The sequence below is a fragment of the Hyperoodon ampullatus genome (assembly GCF_949752795.1).
Source record: "Hyperoodon ampullatus genome assembly, chromosome: 20".
NCBI classification, from domain to species: Eukaryota; Metazoa; Chordata; class Mammalia; order Artiodactyla; family Ziphiidae; genus Hyperoodon; species Hyperoodon ampullatus.
Window position 1 is genome coordinate 12630496 of NC_136933.1, and position 21444 is coordinate 12651939.

Here is a 21444-nt window from a genome sequence, read left to right on the forward strand (position 1 = left end):
CCTCAGAGGGGTCCAGACTTGCAAAGAAATAGAGAGCCGGGGAAATTTCAGAGCTGTGGTCCTTGTGTGCTGATGGCATGACCATGAACTCTGAGCAGAACATCTCCATCCAGGCAGCCACCAAAGCGCCTTCACTGTCAGAGTCACCTCCCGAGGACAAAGTCTAATGACAAATTTTACCTGAAACAACGACAGCTACCCTTCTCCTCAGCAGGCAGAAGCCCCTCTCCAGGTCTGCACTGAATTGCAGCCAGGATGCTCCCTGCGGTAGAAGAAAATGCCGCCACCGCATCTGCTGCTTCACGGATGACACGTCGCCCGTGGTGTCTCCAGGGCCGACCAAGAAAGTGGAGGAAAGGGATCTCATTGTTCACCAGAGCCCAAATGGACAGGCGCCGTCCCACCTACATTCTAACCAAGAGCTGACAGGATGTTCACCACAAAGGAAAGAAAAAGTGAAAAGTCAGTCATCCAAAATCTTTGCTTATTACTTCCGAGGGATACAAGCAGTCTTTTCCACCCTGTTACAAGAACTGCACTTACAGGGCTGACGTGGTGAAACACCTGAGGGGGAGAACAGGGAGAACACAGAATTTCTGAGAGCTGAGATCTAGCGCCCAAAACAAAACTGGTGGGGATGATCCGGTAATGGGTCTGCTCAAAACAGTGGCAGGGATTCACTGACAATCAAAAACCCCTTTTGTGCTTGGAAGTCTGTACAACCCAGGGAATTCCGTTCCCCAGCTGGGGCTACAGAGTACACAGAATACAGAATATTAAAATCCAGGAATAAGTTATGAAGAAACAAATTTTAGGAAATTAAATAACCTTTCTCAGAAGCCCAAAGGTTGATCCAGAGGAGGAAATGGTGTCCTGAGAAGGTGTGGTTCTAAATGCTAGTTCCTACAAAGAGGCTAGCTCACCAAATTAGAGACCTGAAGAGAAAGAATCAGGTTTTGTTTGTTTTCTCCAAAATTCAGCCTAGAACAGTGATTGCCACCATCCAACAACACCATCCAACAAGCATCTGGGATGCCTCATTCATTTATTCATTTGATTATTTAACATGTAATTAACCCACACGGGTCAGGCAATATGTGCCTATCACAGAGGGAAAAAAAGATACAAACTCAATGAGTGAGTTATAACCCGGTGGTCTTAATAAGCCCCTCAATATTTTAGCTTCCTTTGCCTTAACAGCAATTCCCAGACTAGAGACAAACATTTGGGACAACAGTACTACTGCTGTGACTTTCCAAATGCAGCAGAGGGGGCTTCACCTCTCTGATCATGACCCCTCCATGCCCCAGGCTCATGGGTGTGCCCACCACCAAGACCCTAGGGCCCACATCAGGCATGTCCCCTTGTGCTGGGCTCTCTTCAGTTCACACTTGCTGGCACCGTAGAGCAAAAGAAGTAATTCCTTCCTCTAGGTTCCGGGCATGACCTCCTAAACCTGGCCCCCAGCTCCAGAAGCAGGCAGCACTCGGAGCTGTGCTCTTCTAGTCCCCAGCACACTGACTGGGGCAGATCTCCAAAGCCAGAGCCCTGGGCTTTGTAGGGGGGAAGCCCCTGAAATAGAGATGCAATGCAGGTTACCATCTATGTCTTCATGGGAGGGACAAAGAGCCTATCAGGAACTGAAAGACACCTATTGTAAATTCACATCTTTTTTTTTTTTTTTTTGCACCGTGCAGCTTGCAGGATTCTCAGTTCCCTGACCACGGATTGAACCCAGGCCATGGCACTGAAAGCCCAGAATCCTAACCACTAGGCAACCAGGGAACTCCCAACATTCACATCTTGTGATCTAGGACCTCCATATTCTGACACACTTAGACCCAGACAGCAGAATTCCAAGGTGTCAAGAGAAGACTTGTCAGTGTGACGATGAGCAAGCATCAATACATCCTTTGCTCTCTTGAAGACTCAGATCCACTCATGGGCCCCATCATTTACCTAAAGCTTTACCCTGCAGTGTCCTCACAAAGGAAATAGAGATGAAGGGAAGACACAGCTGAAGCCTGAGTTAGGAACTGATAGCTTTGTCTCCCCTGTACCATCCAAGCTGTGAGTAAACTTTCTTTTTGTTTTTTTTTAGTTATAAAAAAAAAAACAGGATATAAATTTGGCTAGGTCCTAATGGGGAGAACCAAGGTTAGGATACAGTTTCTCAGGAAACTATTTTCCAAAGGGAAAAATATCCTGGTTCTCTGGAAGACTAAAAAAATAATGTCAATTACCACTTAGGCGTCTCTTTCTAGGATGGCTGGGTGGCAAGTCTATGCTGGAGGGGGACTATTTCCTAACAATCAGATCTATGCCAAGCAGAGATTCGTTAACCCATTTTAAGCTTTCAACTTCACCAAAATTTCTTTTTTTTTTTAAATCTTCTTCGACCTGTATGGATCATTTGCAGATGGAGAGTCAGGAGACAAGCCTTCAGAAACAGGCTTAACTCAAGCCCATCACAGCCCTAAACAATATGAAAACACAGTAATATGAAATACAGCCTCTCAACTAGCACTTAACTCAATAAGACTTAGGTCTGAATTCTGTAAATCTGCAAATAATTCAACTTTAGATTTTAAAATGTGACAGGCTGTATCACTAATCAGCTGTTCAAGTATTAGAAAGTGACTGATATTTGGGACAGTGGCTAGGTCATACATTCTTTCATAATGTTACTTTCATTTTAACTTAAATTTCATGAGAACATAACAGCCCAGAGTAAAATGTGCATGCACAAATTTAGAGCATTCATACATGAATGGAAAACTGTCTACAATAGCCATTTCTGTTATTTAAAAGTAAGGACATTAAAAATTCGTTCTCACTTTCTTATGAAAACTTTGACGAAAACATGTTGTTACACTATTGTTTTTGGTAAGAAATTGCATGAGTCCATAAGAGCCCTAATTTTTTTTTTTACCTTTTGTTTTCTTTACAAACTTTTTCCATTATATACTTTCAATGACTGTAATAATACATGAACCCCTACCACTGTTTCTCATTATATACTGTTTTCATTATCATTCACTTCTATAAGGCTAATCAAGATACCCATTCAATCAGAACTACCTACAGACATAATTTTTCCACATCATTTGAGCATATCAAAAACAACCAAACAAAAAACCTAAGTATTGCTAAGTACTGAGGGCAGATGAGAGTCTCAAGATCTTTGGACACCTGGCCAGTTCATCACTTGTCACTGAAATTTAAAAATAGGTTTTAAAAGATGTTACGTTTATAATTAAGAAAAAAATAACAGGAAGAAAATGGGCATCGAAGCAAAGGAGATTTCCTGAACAATGAATAGATTGCATTTGACAAGGGCAATAACCCGCCCAATCACGTCTTTTGCTCTCATTTGCTATAAATATACAGGCCAGCGGAAGCACAGCCCATTGTTTTGACCCTCAGGGCTGTTTAAGCTTCCTGGTCTTACCTAATACATTAAGACATATGGTAAAACTTTCCCTAGATCCAGAGGATTTATAGATCTCCCACAACTGATGAGAACGATCCCCTAGTGCCTGTAATATACTCTGATTCAGATATTTAAATTCACCTTTTAAGATATTTTTATTCCAAAGAGTTGTTTTCCCAAATGACCCATCTTGGTTTCATTTTTTAACATAAATATATATCAATACATACACGGTTTCTCTACTCAACAGAAAGAAGTGTTCTAAATACAGTACAGAATTGACAGTAAGATTTATACAGTTTAAAGAGAGCCATCACAAGCACTTGGGAAATTACATTTACACATGTATTTATGAAAGACAAGCAGTCAAGCTGTATCTGTTCCTATTGCTATACCCTTAATATAGCTTCTATTAAGAATAATTCTCTTCAATAGTTGGCTGGAAAATCCCTGCAGCATTTCTGCCATTTTCATAACACCATAAGGTCAGCACACTTTATTAAATAGTTATTGAGGACATGAGAAAAAGAAAGACATTGATCATAAATATTTGATAAACATGTTTGCATTATTATACATTCCGATATGAGATAATATACTGAATATTTAGATTGGCTTGTAAGAACACAACTGATGTACAAATCTTGCATGGACCAATTATAGATGTTATGCAACATCAGTATTTTTACTCCTTTTTGGGAATCAGTTACAGCCTAGTGTAACCGCAATGCTTTGAAAACTAGACGTGTAGTACATCAAGCAATGACGTGTTTGAAGAACGGCAATTTAATTGCACAGCAAATTATTCTGCATTCCAATAAATATAAAACCTAGAAATGTCTTAGCCTGTGTAGTGAGCAAGAGAGAAAGCAAAGACTGGGAAGAATTTAACTGTAAAGGAAGTGTAATTCACACAAACCTCAAACATAAAGCAAACAAGCTATGAGATTCCGTGTTGTCGTCTAAAATACACTACACAGTTTTTGTTTCCAGAAGTCCATTGTTCAGTGAAGAGCTTCTTTTTATACAGACTCTACTCAGGAGTTTCTCTTAGATGGGGAGGGGGGGGCGGGGAGGAGAGAAAAAATAATTCAGGGAAGACTTCCATTAGCTCAACCCTAAGGCTAATCTGTTGCACGTGTAGTTCCTACACTAGTAAGCACCTTGTAGGAAACAACACTGCAGCTGAGCAAAGGAGAGCTGGAAACTGTTCCCCTGGGTATGATATCACAAAATGACTTGGCTATATCCCCTCTCCAGCCTAGCGTCAGGGCTCAGGCAGAAAACCATCGCGCCCCCAGGGCAGCTTCGTGTGGAGCTAAGAACCCTCCACTCCATCACTCTCCCTGAAATCTCCTGACCAGAAGCGCACAGAAGCAGCTCAACCACGACAAATTCAGTCCCTATTCTCTCTGTACATTTTTTTTTCCAATTTGTGTTCCTTTGCCTGGTAGGTTCTGAATGGCATTGTTAAACCAGACCACACAACTGGAAGAATTCACACGTTTTCACACACATACACACTTTTACACCCCATATCCCAAGTATGGATTTACTGAGTTTCCATTATATAAAATAGCTTATACTATTTACTTATAGCCTACAATGTCACAATAACTACTATGTTCGTAAAAATCCAAGAGAAACTTTGAGCACGATTTCAGTTAGTCTTTAGCTAGACCTGTTAAAGTTTCATGCGGTATCGTACTTTAAAGTACATAACCCTAAAATCACCAAACATACACAATACTTACACAAACCTGAAGCAGTAACTTCATGATTTCTTAATCTACTACATTACACGCAGGTGATTTCCAGTTCATTTAAAAAAAAAACCCTGCTTTGTTTAGCATGCCACAACTTACAACTATGTATTTCCTTTGACTGGCAAACAAAAGGGCAAAACTACCTTTAGTGAAGCTTTCTCGGCTTAGAAGCACGAAAACAGTATTTCTCCAGACAACATGAATTTTCCATTTCCAAGCGTCCTCTGGACCCTTATAAGAAGTTTACCCCTGAAAACTGACATCTCTTTCTAGTTAGAAGGCATAACTAACACCATGGCTTATCTAGCAACACCCCACCCCCATCCTAGGCATCACTGCCAACTACGATCCCCTTTATATTAACTTCCACCATGTGCAGTAAATGATCCACAACTCATATGGTTTGGGGTAAAAGCAAAATCCTTCCTGAATGGCATACAATAAAACACGTGAAAATGGGATGACAGCGTGGCTTAAAATGTTTTGTTTCAGATTCTCTAACAGAATAACATATGACGCAGTTCAATGGTGAGCACCTTTTGTGTTTCCTAATAAGACAGCTCCCAGCAGAGAGTTTCCCATGTTTTATAGTGACATCTATCAGCCAGACCCGGAGAATCCCAACGTCACTCAGCTATTCTTCAGCACCACTGTTTGAGAACAGCTTCCGGCCACAGAGTGGTGCAATCTTAACAGGTCTCTGGCACACAAAGTGCATTGTGAAAATAAGGCAATGGAGGATAAGCAATGCTCTTCCCTGACATCAAAACCAAACCTGTAGGCATTAATTAACCGCAGGCTACAAGCATCAGAAATGCTAATCAGAAAGTTAAATAACTGGCCATCACCTGATACGAATTGAAAAGAGCTGACACACTGCATCACAGGCGGACTGAGCATGGCATGGTGCTGAGTTTTGTAAAAATTCAATTAACCCAACCATCTATCAGACGGATACAAGACCAGGGGAAAATCTATTATGCATGTTAGAATTTGTGATGTGTAATCATGTTAATTTTTGGTTTGAGAAGAAACCCCTCTATGTTTTAGTGATTACACGATCACCAGGAAATTACACAAATATTTAGAACCTAGAAATTACTTTATGAATGGCATAAACGTAATGCTACTTCAGAAATGTAATCAGATTATCAGCTGATTCCTCAGACCTGATAATACTAAGGAGACCTGGGAAGAACCCTTTGCAGTGGTAAAATCGGGAAAGGTCTTTCAAACACGATTGCTAAACTTATCTTCCGAAATTCTCCTTAAGGGCCTACATGTGAAGCTCCATAATGACACTCATCTGTCTGATGCCCTGACGTGCCAAAGCATACTCCAAACGAAAATACTGTGAAAACAAAAATTCTTGACATGATGTCACCAAAAAGAAAACACCCAACTTTATACTTCTCACATACACATTTTCACAAGGTGCAGACTGCACCTGTCTGTTCGGACAATGCGTGCGCCCCAAACTCTGCCACATCGCAAGGGGAATCGCAGTGCTCTGGCCTTTTCTTGGTGGACTCTCCATAGACAAAACCCCCTGACCAAGTCCACAGTCCGGACTCGAAGTGACGGGAAGACTTGACAGTCCTGTCCGACTCGCCTTTCCTCCTTCAGAGGAAAAGCCCCACACGGCTGCCCTTAACAGCAACTCCTAACGAAAGATTTCAAGAAGGCACGCGCAAGAAAGCAGCCGGCCCATTTCCATTCTACTTGGCGAACGAAACCCCAAGGAATTAAAAAGTTTGAGGCGGCCCCAACCGAGGACCAAACTTGGGCTTTCACCCATGGCAATGCCTCGCAACCGGGACACTGGAGAAGGCGCTGCCTGTGGAATCCAATCCGCGAACCCTCCTCCTCTGAGGAGCGCCCAGAGGCTTCCAAGCCCGAAACTCCACCGCTCAGACCGCGTCCGCCCGGAAGCCGTCGAAAACCGGCGCCCGCCGCGCCCCGGGAGTGCGCCCTCCCCGCCCCGCCCGAGCGCGCCCCGCGAGGCGAGGAACTTACCGCACCGCTTGCACAGCACCCGGCTGACTTCCTTCTTGAGGTTCCGGCCCGTCTCGAGAGGGGGGAAGGATGCTCGGAAGGCGGCCGGCGCGCGGCCGCTGCTGTTGGCATCGGGCTCCATGAAGAAGATATACCTGCTGTCCTCCTTGAGCCGCCCGCAGGAGGGGAACGCGGGGTGGCCCCAGGCGCCCAGGCGCACGGTGAGCAGCGAGTCCTTCTTCAAGCCCCCGGCTTTCAACGCCCACACCTGGTGCACCTTCACCAGATAGGGCGCCTCGTCTCCGGGCTCGGCGGCGCTGGGCGCGGGGCCCGTGGGCCAGTGGGGCACGGTCCGGTTGGCGGCGGGCAGCGCTCCCGGGCCCGCTGCTGACGGCTGGCGCTCGCCTCCCCACGCCCCTGCCTCGCCCGCCGCCGCCGCCGCCTTCCTGTCGAGTGCCCCCTGCTGCCGCCGCGGCGTGTGCACCTTTCCCTCGATCACCACCGCGGCGCGCTGAGCCAGCTCCTGCACCGAGCCCACGCTGGGCGGGGACGCGTAGCACACCGAGGCCCCCGCGGGAGCCGCCTCGTCGCCGGCGGCCGCCCCCGGCGCCAGGGCCGCGGTCCACAGCAGCAGCAACAGCAGCGGCGGCGGCGAGCGGGCGGCAGGGCCGGGGCGCGGGGCCCGGGGGCCGGTCCTCCCGGAGCGGCGCGGGGCGCGTCGCCATCTCATGGTGCGAGGTGCGTGCGGGCTCCTGGCTGTCGGTTCGGACACTGCCTCGCTCTCTCGCGCTGCCTCCCTTTTCCTTTCCCCTCCTCCCCCCGCACCCCTCCCCCTTACCCTCCTCCTAATTTATTTATTGGCGGGAGCTGTGGGAGAGTTGTTTACGGGAGGAGGAGGAGGAAGGGAGAGAAGAGGTGGGTGGAACCACAGAAAGGCCAAGCAGTATAAGGGCAAAAAAAAAAAAAAATGTTTTTTTAAGCAAAATAGAAAAACAAAAAACAAAAGCCGCCGCCGCTGCCGCGGTTGCTGGGAGTGACAGGTCCTCCCCGCGCCGCCGCCGCGCCCGAGCCCGGCTGTCGGGGCTGCCGTCACCGGAGGAGGACGTGGAGGTGCTGCTCGGCGGGGAACAGTCCTTTGTGTGAAGTGATGCTGCAGCGGCTGCTGAGGCTGCGAGCGGGCGGCGGGGCGAGCGCGCGAGGGAGAGAGCCCTGGAGGCGGAGTTGCGTGCCTGGAAATCGCTGGGCGGCCGCGGCGGCAGCGCCCTGCGCCTCGCCGGCCTGTTTACCTGCGGGGCGAGCTCGGCCCGCGCCTCCCTTCCCCATGCTGATTCCCGAGCCCGGCCCGCGAGTCGGTCCTCCCGGGTCTTCCCTGGCCTGCGCGCCGCCTCCCTCTCCGTCGCCCCGACTGCTGCACTGGGAGGCCGGGCGACGACCAGGCTGCAGTCCGAGGGGGCTGCGGAGATTTCCCGGGGGCTGAGAGGTGACGCTTCGGTGACCGAGGACCTGTTAGCCGGCTCAGGAAGGAAGGGAGCACGCGGGAGACGCGGGGCCTCGTGGCAGAAAAGTTTTGGGTGAACTGGTTACCGGAGAGTCCAAAGGGAGCAACACGTTCGCAGGAGACAGGCTGCAATTAGAACAACTTTCTATCTCGCCCGCTCCCCTGCTAACGCGCACACACAGGGAGCTCTTCAGGTTTGCTGCCTCTTCCACGGCTCCCCTCGTGGGACGCTTCAGGCTTCATTACCCTTGCCTTTTCTGCTGTGGAAATGCCCCGTTCGCCGTGATTTTCTGACCTGTGGGGTACTGCTGATCTGAGCATTGCTTGAATAAAATAGTGGCTCAATAAGGCCATTTGGTATAAAGTTTCTGGCACTTCGTCAACTAGTCCGTTTTTAAAAAAAATTAACTGAATGAAACGAAGGACGCCTCCGTGCCTGCTGGTACAAAGGATCCCAGGCATGAGGGGCTGTAGGTTAAATATTTTTCCATCTGAATATCACACCCGCCCCACCCTAACTCATCCCATCCCCCTCCGAACCCTCCACCCGCTGTCCCGCCAAATTTAAGAAGCTACTTTTGAAACAAGAATCCGTCATCTCCCAGAGATGTTCTGTCCCGGCAAGTACCACTCAACAGAAAGAACACATTTTTAGCATTTAAAGGAAACTATTTCTCTTGTGCTTTTTATGGTGACAAATATATTCAATGATCTAATAAAATTGAGTCGAAGCTGTGTGTTATTCAATGGCCTACTAGACCCACGCTGTGAGAATTTAAGATTTTAAAAGCACTCTAGCTACATAATATCCTTTACTCTGGGATCCTGTGAAGTTGCCTCTATTAGTTTCTTGAAAGTAAGTCACATAAACTTTAGACTTCTCTATATAAAAAGTAAGAGCAGATTGTAAGCCACAAAGATCTTTTTCTTTTTTCACCCTTGGCAAAATATAGTTGGCTAGAAAACAATGCCTTACTCTCTCAAAGTACATCTTGGACAGATGGGGTACTGAAGCTCACTGTGTGTTTCAACATGTGGGAATTCCTATTTCTTAGGGCCTGATGGTGTGCTTCAAGAATTGTAGTAGTGCAGGTCTGACTTCCAGTATATGTTCTCTTAAATGCCCATGCTCCCCCTGATTTATTGGAAGAAAGTGGTCAGACGTCCAATCCTACTGGTGTCTTCACTTTTCTTTGCCCTGACCTCACACCTTTCTGACTCTCAACCTGTTTGGAGTTGCAACTCCAGCCTAGAATGCTTTCTCCCTTCCTCTCCACCTTTCAGACCTCGTATCAGCTATCTACTGCTGTGTGACAAACCAGTCCAAAATTTGTTGGCCTAAAACAATATTGATTCACATAGCCCAGGATTCTGTGGATGGGCGATTTTGACTGGGCTCACTGATGGTGCTGCTGGGCACTGATTAGTCTCAGATAGCCTCAGCTGAGACAGCTTATCTCTTAATGGATGTGGTGTCTTTCCTTTCAACAGGCTTAACCTGGGCTTGTTCATGGCGGCTGGACAGGTTCCAAGAGAGTGGCCAGAAGCATGCAAGGTGTCTTGAGGCCTAGGCTCAGAACTGGCACCTCACCACTGCCTCTGTTACAGGGCGAATTACAGGAGTACTGTCAATGTGAGGAGCTGGAAACTTGCGTTGCCAAGGGGCATAGATCCGGGAAGAAGAACTGAGGCCATTTCTACAATCCACTACAGATAGTAAGCATCCTTTGAAGTCCACCTGCCCCCTGTAGCCTTCTTTCTTAGACACTCAGAGTGACCTCAGAATTTGTAGCCCCCCTGCATTTGCAATCTGTGTTGTGCCTCATTTTTGATCATGTTTTTTTTTTTGTTTTTTGCGGTACGCGGGCCTCTCACTGTTGTGGCCTCTCCCGTTGCGGAGCACAGCCTCCGGACGCGCAGGCTCGGTGGCCATGGCTCACGGGCCCAGGCTCTCCGCGCCATGTGGGATCTTCCCAGACCAGGGCACGAACCTGTATCCCCTGCATCGGCAGGCGGACTCTCAACCACTGCGCCACCAGGGAAGCACCCATGTTATTTTATTGTGCCCAAGTGTTTCCGTTTGACTCCCATCTCTTCAACTAGTAAGCTTGTTAAAAAGCCGAGACGGTGTTTCCAGCATTCCCGTTTTAACCCAACTGGGGGGGATATAGTAAACACTCAATAAATGTCAGCTGATTAATCAGGACTGATGTGGTAACGTGCTTCCCACACGTTACCCCAATACTGCCCACCCTGTCACAGAGATGGAATAACATTTAAAGCACTGGCTTACAGGCTCAGATACCCCTCTTAGGACTTCACCAAGCATTTTATCTATGATTAAACATAAGCTGCTCTATATGTTTTTAATGCCCTTTCTCTGTATTTTTTATGCCCTTACCTCACTCCCACATTCTCTTCTCCTCCTCTCTCAGCTAAGCAGTGTTAAGGGGTAACTCTTGTGGGTATTTTCTATGCATAGGCGAGAACCATTTGCACGTATTTTCCTTTCTGTTTTTGTATTGGAGTCTTCCTGTTCAGGTGCTCCCAAACGTGAAAAGGATGTTTCCCTTTTGAATGAAAGGGGGAGGGCATTTCTAATATGATTAACATATGCTTGAGAAATGTATGAACAATTGTTCAGTGTGATTACATGCTCTTCAGAAAACGGACAATTTAATTGGTCCACATTGTTTTAAAAAGACAAAAAGAAAAGGGCTCATTCTTGGAAACATCCTAAAACCAGGGTACTTAAACCCTGCATCAGACTCACCTGTGCATCAAAATGCACTGATTGCCAGTCCCATCCCAAAGTTTCTGTTGCAGAAGGTCTGGGGGTAGGGCCTAAGAATATGCATTTCTAATAAGTTCCCAGGTGCTACTGATGCCACTGCTGGTGGAGAGACCACACTTTGAGAACCACTGCCAAAAACTTTAGATTTATTAACTCCAGGATCCATGGCATAATGATACTATAAACATGTGTAAACATATTTAAGCATTGTATTCAAATATTCAGTGTCCCCTCCATCACAAATTTTCTCCATCCCAGTTTTGAAAAGGAAATATGGATTGCCTCCTTGGTTATTAGAGACTGGCCCTATTTACTTATCCTGACTAGTTAAGATGACCACCTACTGACAGTAAAGGTGAGTGTTTCCTTGAGGACTTAATTAGTCTCATTGGTCATTTGGAACCAAAAGAAAAATGAGCGATCAGAAAGGTTGTCATCTTGTTACCTGGGAATATTTTATGTGCTCAAGTGGGGAAAGAACAGACAGACAAAATTATGCAGGTACATGTGAAATAGTATTTTTACTAGTTTAGAAAATCTGAAGAGGAAGTCCAAAGTGCAGTGGCAACCTGAAAAGGTTTTCTCACCCCCAGCACTTTATACCTGATTAGATGCTTCTAAATGGTGGCTCTTGAGGGGGCAACAGGAAATCCACAGAGGCACTGATACCTACTTTATCATCACTGACCAACAGCACGTAGAAGGCACACCTTCAGCCATAAATCATGAAACAACTGTTCTCCTGGTCGTGGTGTCCCGAATTTGCAGTCTCCCAAAGAATCCTCGCTTGCTTAGCCACCTGTCTTGGAGCAGACATAAGGTCCAGAAAAACTTAGGACTCTGACTGTTTAAAAGTGCTTTTCTGTAACAGGCTGTAAGATACTTATTTCTGACCTGGTCATAAAATTCAAATGGTCATTCTCTGGTGTGCACCAGTCTTATATCACTATTTGTTTAGACTGTGATTCAGTTGAGTCAGTGAGTCAGCTGTGATTGCTGGTCTGGGCAGGCGATCCTATCTCTCCCATCATCTGTCCCATCTGTTTGTATGAGTTAATGATGTTTTCTGATGGGTTATTGGTGGTGGTGGTAGAGTGTGTGTGTGTGTGTGTGTGTGTGTGTGCGTGCGTGCGTGCGTGCGCGCGCGCGTGAGAGTGTGTTTTCTGAAGGAGAAAGGAGGAACCTGGGGAAGAAACAGAGGAAAGAGGAGGATGGAAAACAGAGGGCACTATGGGACGTGTTCCCCAGGCTCCAGCTCAAAACAAAGGCTCATGCTTATAGGGACAGAACCACAGGTAAAAGCTGAAGTGGCCATTTTGATGAAGAATGGTGTAACACTTAAAGACACCACGCCACGCATGTTGCTTTAAAACTCAGGTGAAAAAGTAAAAAGGCTATGTGAAGGGGAAGCCCACTTTCCATTTCTGGGAGGAAGGACCACTGCAGATGTGTCCTGAAGGATCTAAGGGGGAACAAGACAGCAGTGGGGATGTCACTGCACTTAGAAGTAACCGAGCTGTGTTCTCATGGCAGCGCCTCTTAAGAAGACAGAAGGAGAATAGCAGCCCAAGTTCACGTGTGGCAGCCCCGTGGTGGAAATTCCCAGCCATTACATAGCACACTGGAGGGGGAACGTGGATAGCAAGGTAGGGGCCTGTTATCATCACCATGTCAGCTAAGAAACTAGAAATAAAGGTATCAGTGTTAATATGACTTCCCTGGTACCCTCCTTGGGGACGATGAGATGATGAATATTAATGTTATTAACATTATTATTGACTATATTATATAACAATACTATGATATAAAGAAAGAATCATTATCATCATTTAGCAGATTACTGAAGGCAGTTGTTGAGATCAAATACTATTTTTATTTTATCACTTTGCATTGAGCAAAAGTTTCTTTCTTTTGCCTTATTAGCACATAAACCATCCAATAGAAATAATGCTACTTAAGATAATGAATATATTACACATAAGTCATTCATTTCCCCTCAAAAATTGATTTGAAAATTTCACCATGATATCATTACTGATATTTAGGAGTAATGAATATGAATTTTATTTATTTCTAGGAACACTTTATGGGACTTATTGTTGCTATTTACAAATATGCCAAACAGGAAGAAAGAAGAGGCTCTACTGGTAGGTTTTGCATCAGCTTTTACTGTATCTACTCATGAAAGAGTGGTATAAATAAATATTTTATTATCCACCCCCTAACCTGGGGTGCCATGTTAGAACATTAGTTCTCACTTTCTCCATTAGTTGATGCTTTGACTCAGAGAGAAACACATCAAATGTTAGACCAGGAAAGAATCCTAGGTATCTAGTTTGAAGTTCTTAATTTTATAAATGATAAAGAGGTTCAGAAAAGCTGACTGCCTTCCCCAGGATCATAAAGCTCTTTATTTTTAGTATGAGGTTTAGAACTGAGGCTCCAGCTCTCCCAATTCTGTGCCGTGCCCACAAGCCACAATAGTTTAACTAAAAACCCTGTCATAAGCCTCTCTAAAGCTGGCAGCCTTTCAAAAACCATTTCTGGAAGTGATAGGATACATAATCGTAGCACTTCAGAAATGCCAAGTTCTCAGCACCCACAGCGCTCAGTTCTCCATCACAAAGGTCTCCTTTTACAAAGGAAAGAGGTCTTGGCCCCTAAGCCAGCACTGAGCCATCTTCCGGCTGCTTCTCCTGAGAACACCATTCCCAAAAAACAACAAGCAACAGCTTGCTATTTGCAGTCCCTCTTTCTTGAGTGTTTCATTTTTCCATAGTTAAGCTCTTCTCTGGCATAAGACATAGTCCCCAGTTGGAACATGAAAAAGTTAAAGACTTTTCCATCATCTTTTCCTGGAATACATCTGTGTTCAGAAAAAATCCAAAACTGGCCCCCGTAGGAGGAGGGCAAAGAAAGACTGAAGAAACAGGAAGATAACTCCATATTGGTGGGTGTCAGATTTAATAAACAAAGGAACTTATACACGAGGCTTGTCTTGGGCGCCGCAAAATGAGCCTAACTCTGCACCCGCCCGCCAGAATCTTAAGAGTTTATATAGAGGCTTTAGCAGCGTTCAGTCACGTGTACAGCCCAGGTAGGCTCACATTACTCTCCCAAGGCTGTGACCCTGAACTGGGTCCAAGTGCGGAAATAGCAGGTGAAATGTACATTTCAGGCACAAGAGTAAGGAGCCTCCTACTGACCGGGTCCAGTTCACAGGACGACCTGTGTCATATCCTCTTGATGACCTCCTCCAACGATCAGAAGAGATTTGTTTCAGGGTTCAAAAACAACTCCACAATGACCCACCAACAAAATTTACTGCAGATATAGATAGATAGCAATATCTCCTAAGTCATAAAGTCTAAATGGAATTATGAAGACTGCTCCAAAAATAAGAAATTCATTAAGCTATAAAGAAACTCATTAAGCTATATATTTTATTACAAAGGATATGTTCTCTGAGCAATAAGACCAAAGAAGATATTATAATGGGTATTACAAACAGCTAAATCTTTGGAATGAGACTAACGAGTCTTTCCATGGCAAGTCCTAAAGATCTGTCTACAGTTTATGGTGGGATCTCCAGTTGCACTGGAACATGATTTTGAAGCCTTTTCCAGTGTTTACAGGACACATTCATCTTTCACCCTGTAATCTTATTTTTAAACTTAGTCATATTCTCATTAAACTCTGTATTAGAGGAAATATCTAATATTATGAGCAACAATATGGCATTAAATGTAAACTCTACAGCCAGATTTCCTGAGTTCAAATTCCAGCTTCAACCCTACTAGCTATATACCCATAGGCAAGTTAATTAACCTCTTTGTGGCTCAAGTTTCACTACCTATAAAATATAGCTAGTATAGTAACTCCCTTTTAGGATGAAATACAGTTGATTAGATTAGCATGCATAAAGCATTTAGAAGAGTGCCTAGCACATAGTCAGTGGCATATCAATTACTATGATTTTATTCTTATTCTTGATCACAGTGACAGCTGCCTTAGAATTACTTTTGTGTGTGTGCAGGACAAAGGCAATTAATAAATGTTTGAATGAATGAAGCAACAGATGAAGATCGTATTAAGGACTTGTTTTAAAAACCTGATTTTAATATTCATAATAAGTCATTCCCAATGGACTGAGCCCCAAACATTAATTCTTTGGGGAAAGAATCCACCGACTTCTGAACCTCATACTCTGGGCATAACATCCCCAAAGAGCCTCCTTAACAGTCAGCAAAAAAACCTTACTGCATAATCTATCCCCATGTAATCAGTTGAACAGTCTCAACTTGGTGGGAAATGGCGTTACTTTTTTCTCCAGTCACTGCTTTTAAATACGCTCAGTTGGATCTCCATCTCTTGGTCCTTGTTTCAGACAGATCCTGTAGCTTCCAGATTTTTACAAGTATGCAAAGAACACAACCCCATTACGTTAATGTAACTGCCGTGCAGGTATTAAAGGGGTCTGGTCCAGTCTAAATCTAGTGCAATCTCATCTCCAATCCCAAGCCGCTCTCCAATACCCCAATTGGGCAGCCGTGTTGGGGAGAATGGCCTGTTCCCTCCTGTTTCCTCCCCATCCTCCCCCTTCTACTTCTGGCTCTTCCAGGGTCTGGGTTAAGGAAGATCAAATTAAAGGAAAGGCGTATTTTTTGTTTGCTTAAATTACTCTGCATTTTAGTTCTTCCTTGGTTAATACTGGCTGGCCATCAGTGACCTCTTTTGGGCTGACATCCAAATAACTAGCACTTTTGTGACGTTCACGGGAAGCTTCTTTAGGAGTTTTGCAGGTACTCAACACTGCACAGTTCCCAGACAAAGGTGATCCAGGTTTTGGCTTAACCTCTTGAAATTCTCCCTATCCCTAATGGTATATCTCCTCCCATCCCAATCTAAGACTACAGTGTTCTCTTGCCACAGCAAGGTACCTTCGGGAGAGGTACTTTAAAGATAGCTCTGGGACTTCCCTGGTGGTCCAGTGGGTAAGACTCCACGCTCCCAATGCAGGGAGCCCGCGTTCAATCCCTGGTTGGGGAAATAGATCCCGCGTGCATGCTGCAACTAAGAAGCCCGCATGCCACAACTAAAAAAAAAAAAAAAAAAAAATACCGTGTGCTGCAGTTAAGACCCGGCGCAGCCAAAATAAATTACATAAATAAATAAATATTTTTTAAAAAGATAGCTTCTACCTTCCACAGCACTCTCAAGCCATAGGAAACTCAAACATCCTTTCCATGCCAAACGATGACAAGGCAGGCTACTACCCACTCATTTTGCTCTGTCATTATAGGTGCTCCATCTGCTGTCCTACCTTCAAAATTGCCCAGGTAAGAAGTAGGCCCCAGTCTCCATACATCAAGGAGCACCTTGATCTCTCTCTCCCAGGGAAGGCATAAGGGCTTCCATGTTTCAACAAGTCTGTAGCGGAGGAGAGAGCTGCCAATTTCCTCATATTCTAGGGACCCGCAGTATCACCTTGTAGCTTCCCTGCACCCTCTCAGTTGGTTTGAAAGAGGTGTTACCTTCTTTTACCTGAAGTGAGTGGGAAAATGCCACAGTCCTCCCCAGTTAAGCCAACCGCTCTCTACCTTTGCGTATTTCTTGCTTCCCTCCATGGGAATGAGGTAAGGAGTAAAAGGGTGATCATCCCAGGACAAGTCCGGTCACAGGTTAGTAAGTTCACAAAGTATCTCCTGGCTTATATTACCTTTGTGCCAGGCATGGAATTGGGGCAACATCCCAAAATCAGCAAGGAAAGTATCTGAAATGTTCTATAAAGGAAAAGTAAAAGGGAAGGAGGGCAATTCTGTTCCGAGGTCATTAATACAATATGAAAGATGGGCCAAAAACTCATATGGTAAATAGGAATGAAAATGTCTGTGAGCCCTACTTTTATCTACAGCAGATGTCAGCCTACCAAGAACAAACATTTGGGAAAATACTAAAGCAGTAAGTTATTTTATCTTGATAGTAAAAATGCAGATGCAGTGAATAATTGATTAAAATTGTGTTTGATAGACTGAGCATCCTTTATTATGAACATTCAGTTATGTGCACTGTTAGTTCTAGAATTTTAGAAAAGGGTCAACTCTTTACATAGTTACTTTTCTCTTCATTAAGTTAAATTAATATACAATTCTTGGATTTCATCCTTGGTCCTCAAGGCAAAAGTTCTTCATAATTAAAGCATTTTAATTTAGAGTTTATATATTCACCACTAAAACTTTGCTGTTCTCTACTTAATTGTGAAATTTCAAAACATTCATTGATAAGAGTTTTTGTCAGGTTGACCAGATATCAGAATGATTTATAAGCAGCTTCTGATTTATACAAGCTTAACGTGTGATATATATATGGGGGAGAGACAGAAAGAGAGAGAGAGAGGTGCTCGGGGCCGGGAGAGAATTGTGAAGCCAAATGCCATATGACCATAGAACTCTTCTTCCTTCTGGAAATTCCATTCTCCCGTCTCTTCAACTTCCTACTGCCTAGAAACGCTCCTAACTATATCTTTATTCTGTTTTCACCTAGGAACTGTATCAATGAGATTCAGAACGGGTTCAAGATACCATCGTTTTTCTGTCAAGAGGCATTAAGAGAGGTAAATTTCCACTGCTGTAATTTATTCTTCTGCAGTAGCGACACTCTCCTGCCCTTACAGAGTATCTCTATCCCTGATCCCACCCACTCTTCACTCCTTTTTAATTTCTGTTACAAAAATGTGGTCACAAGTATTCCTGCAGCTCAATATGAATCATATTTGAATTTTTCCATGGAAACATTGGTTTAGTTCAGTGCTGTTGGGACACCCAGAGACCAATGAGTCACTGGAGGGTTGGCCTGTGGATCCCACCACCTGCCATTGTTTCTATAGGAAATCGTGTCTGGAGTTCCAAACAATGGACGTGAAATGCTAAGTTAGAGACACCCTGCGTTCTTTACAAATACCAGAAAGATCAAAGAGGGAAAAGCTCCTTATAAAGTTCAACCTTTTCAAATGAACAACATTGCCATCATGTGTCATATAGAAGTTACCTTCAGAATTCCCTATTTTATATAAAGTAGCAAACTTCCCCTTGAAATCAGTTCTTGGTCCAATGAAGAATAAGATCTTCCTTCATGTCTTCTCCATGATCTGATAAGTTAATCTGCTCTACACTCATCTGTTCTTAACATCTTTACTTTTTCCATCTCCCCTAACATTTTCTGTTATATTTCTGCCTCAAATTCTAAAGTTCTGGTAACAAGCTAGTTGATAGTAGAACCACCTTCCTATTGTCTTTATCCCCCAACTTGACAAAATTTAGTTACCCTTAACCCTGCCTGCTACAGGCTAATGTTACCTGGATATTCTTACTTTTCCTCCATTCACCAGCAGGCTTCAGATGGAAGCCATGCTTAAAACTGCCCTACGGTCTAGGAATCCAAGAGCAAAGAGCTTAGTTTCAGCATCTATGATTTCATGACAGTTCGGGGAGGAATGGTAGAGGTTTGTGAAGTTTTCACCAGAGTGAGTAGAAATTTCTTGAGGTTGGAAACTCTTGAACAGAAGACTTTTTTTTTTACAAATTTTGTTTATCAAAGTGATACATGCATATGGTCCAAGATGATACCACTTCTATAAGATTTGTTAAGTCTCAAAATATCCCTACTCCTCATTTCCCCATCCACAAAATGCTCATTTTCAGCTCTTTTAGCTGACTCTTGTTTTTTACCCTAAGAACATGCTTGAACGGCTATTGCTAGATTTTTTTTTTCAGTTTTAGGCATTATCTATTAACTATGGAAGACAGGAATGTAGCTTTCTTTTCTCCTTCTAGCTCCCAAAAAGCAGCACACTCTCCATGCCCCAGTACTCTTAAAACAAAATTTTGATTAGATATTCAGTGGTTATATTATCATACCTATGTATGTAATTCAGGACTAAGCCATGTAATAAGCTATGATTGAAATTCCTTCCCTGCTCAAAATTTTACCTACCCTGAAGTAGGGTAGGTAAAATAATTATTTGGAGTTTTTCCCATTTGTTTAACTTTCTATGTACTTACCCCTAAGTCAACCTCAAATCCTTCCTTACCTGTCTAAACGCCCTCCCATTGCATTTATTTACATTAGCTATTCTATCAGCTTCACCTTCTTAAAGAAATGTCTGCCTAAAATTCCAGCCTGTTCTAACCTCTGCCAGTTACTCTTGTTGCCTGATAAAGAGTTTCTATCTGGAGATTTCCATTTACTATCAAATGAATGGAGCTTGCTCCTCTCCTGAGTTGAATCTCCTGTTTCTTAGATACAATGTCTCTCTTTTTCTTGGTCCACGCCTGTTTTTTTTTTTTTTTTTTTCCTTGTGGTACGCGGGCCTCTCACTGCTGTGGCCTCTCCCGCTGCAGAGCACAGGCCCCGGACACACAGGCTTAGCGGCCATGGCTCACGGGCCCAGCCGCTCCGCGGCATGTGGGATCCTCCCGGACCAGGGCACGAACCCGCGTCCCCTGCATCAGCAGGTGGACCCTCAACCACTGCGCCACCAGGGAAGCCCCACACCTTTGTTTTAATGGAATACATCCTTCAGCAGCCTCCCAAGAAAGGGAGTAAATGTTTTAAGAAGGTCCTTATACTTCACTGGCAATTCATCTGTCCTTACACTTCATTGGCAATTTGGCCGAGCATAGGTTTCTAGGTTGGAAGTGATTTTCCCTTAGAATGTAGAAGTTACTGCTCCGTTGTTCTTTGTCAGCATTGTTTTTCTGAAATCGGCGGCCATTCCAATTCCTGTTCCTTTTTATAAGATTGGTTCCCCGCCCGCACCCGCCAAAGGCTTGTGGGATCTTCTCTTTATCCCCAGTGTTCTGAAATATTATGATGGACCTTGGTGGAGATCAATTTTTAACAACTTTGCAGATTCCTCCCTCTGACTCCTTGATCCTATGTGCCTGCTTCCTCTCCCCACAGACATAATCCTGTAGGTTTATTCCTTGGAGAGGGTAATATAGGGGGTCTCTGGATTGGGGGACATCTTTTACCTAGTATATGCCTATTCATCTTTTAATCTCAGCTCAAGGGTCTTCCCCTTTGAGAGCATCCCCAGTTCAACCAGCCTGAGTCAGTCACTCTCTTTTTTGTGCCACTGTGGTGTCTCATATTTACCTCTATTATGGACCTTATAACACTATATTGCATTGTCTGTTTCACTTACGAAAAATCAAAGTTAAGGATAATGTTTTATTTCACTATGAAATATTCTTCTGATCCACAAAAGGAAGTAAATTGATTTCTTACATATGCTAAGTGCTTTATATACTCCCATTAAATCCTTAAAATCCAATGAGAAATGCATTATAATTTCTATTTTACAGCTGAGGAAACCAAACCTTAGAGATGTTATATTACTTCTACAGGACACGCAGATAAGCAGCGGAGCTGGGATTCAACCCCAGGCCCACTTGTTTCCAACATTAGCAGCCTGTCTTCTTTGCTCTTAAATGAATCAGTGTGTCCAACCTCCTTGCAGGTTCCTCCCCGTACCTCCTGTAGTGGTTTCTAGGGCTGCTGTAACAAATCACAACAAAGTTGGTGGCTGAAAACAACAGAAATTCATTCTCTCATAGTTCTGGATGCTAGAAGTCTGAAATCAAAGTGTTCCGCCATAGGCTCTAGGGACAATCTGTTCCTGGCTTCATCCAGCTTCTGGTGGCTGGCTGGCAGCATTGCTCATGGCTGTACTGCTCTCATCTCTGCTCTACTTTCACATGGCCTTCTCTTCTCCATCAGTATCTCCCATATGTATCTCGTAGAAGGACACTTGTTGTTGGGTTCAGGACCCCTCCAGATAATCCAGGATGGTCTCATCTCAAAATTCCTAATTACATCTGCAAAGACCCTTTTTCCGAATAAGGCCACATTCACAGGTTCTATTATTGGGGGGACCACCATTCAATCCACTATACCT

General features: G+C 44.3%; 1 protein-coding gene across 1 annotated transcript in view; it reads right to left on the bottom strand.

Moving 5' to 3' along the window:
- The window catches only part of NRG1 (neuregulin 1), a gene marked incomplete at both ends in the record, with an annotated part of 1029698 nt that extends 1021774 nt beyond the window's left edge, over positions 1-7924 (bottom strand). Inside the window, one exon of the mRNA XM_079726571.1 lies at positions 7216-7924. Within this exon, the coding sequence (XP_079582697.1) occupies positions 7216-7924 (709 nt within the window). The remainder of the gene's footprint in view (positions 1-7215) is intronic.
- Between the last annotated feature and the right edge of the window lie 13520 nt (positions 7925-21444).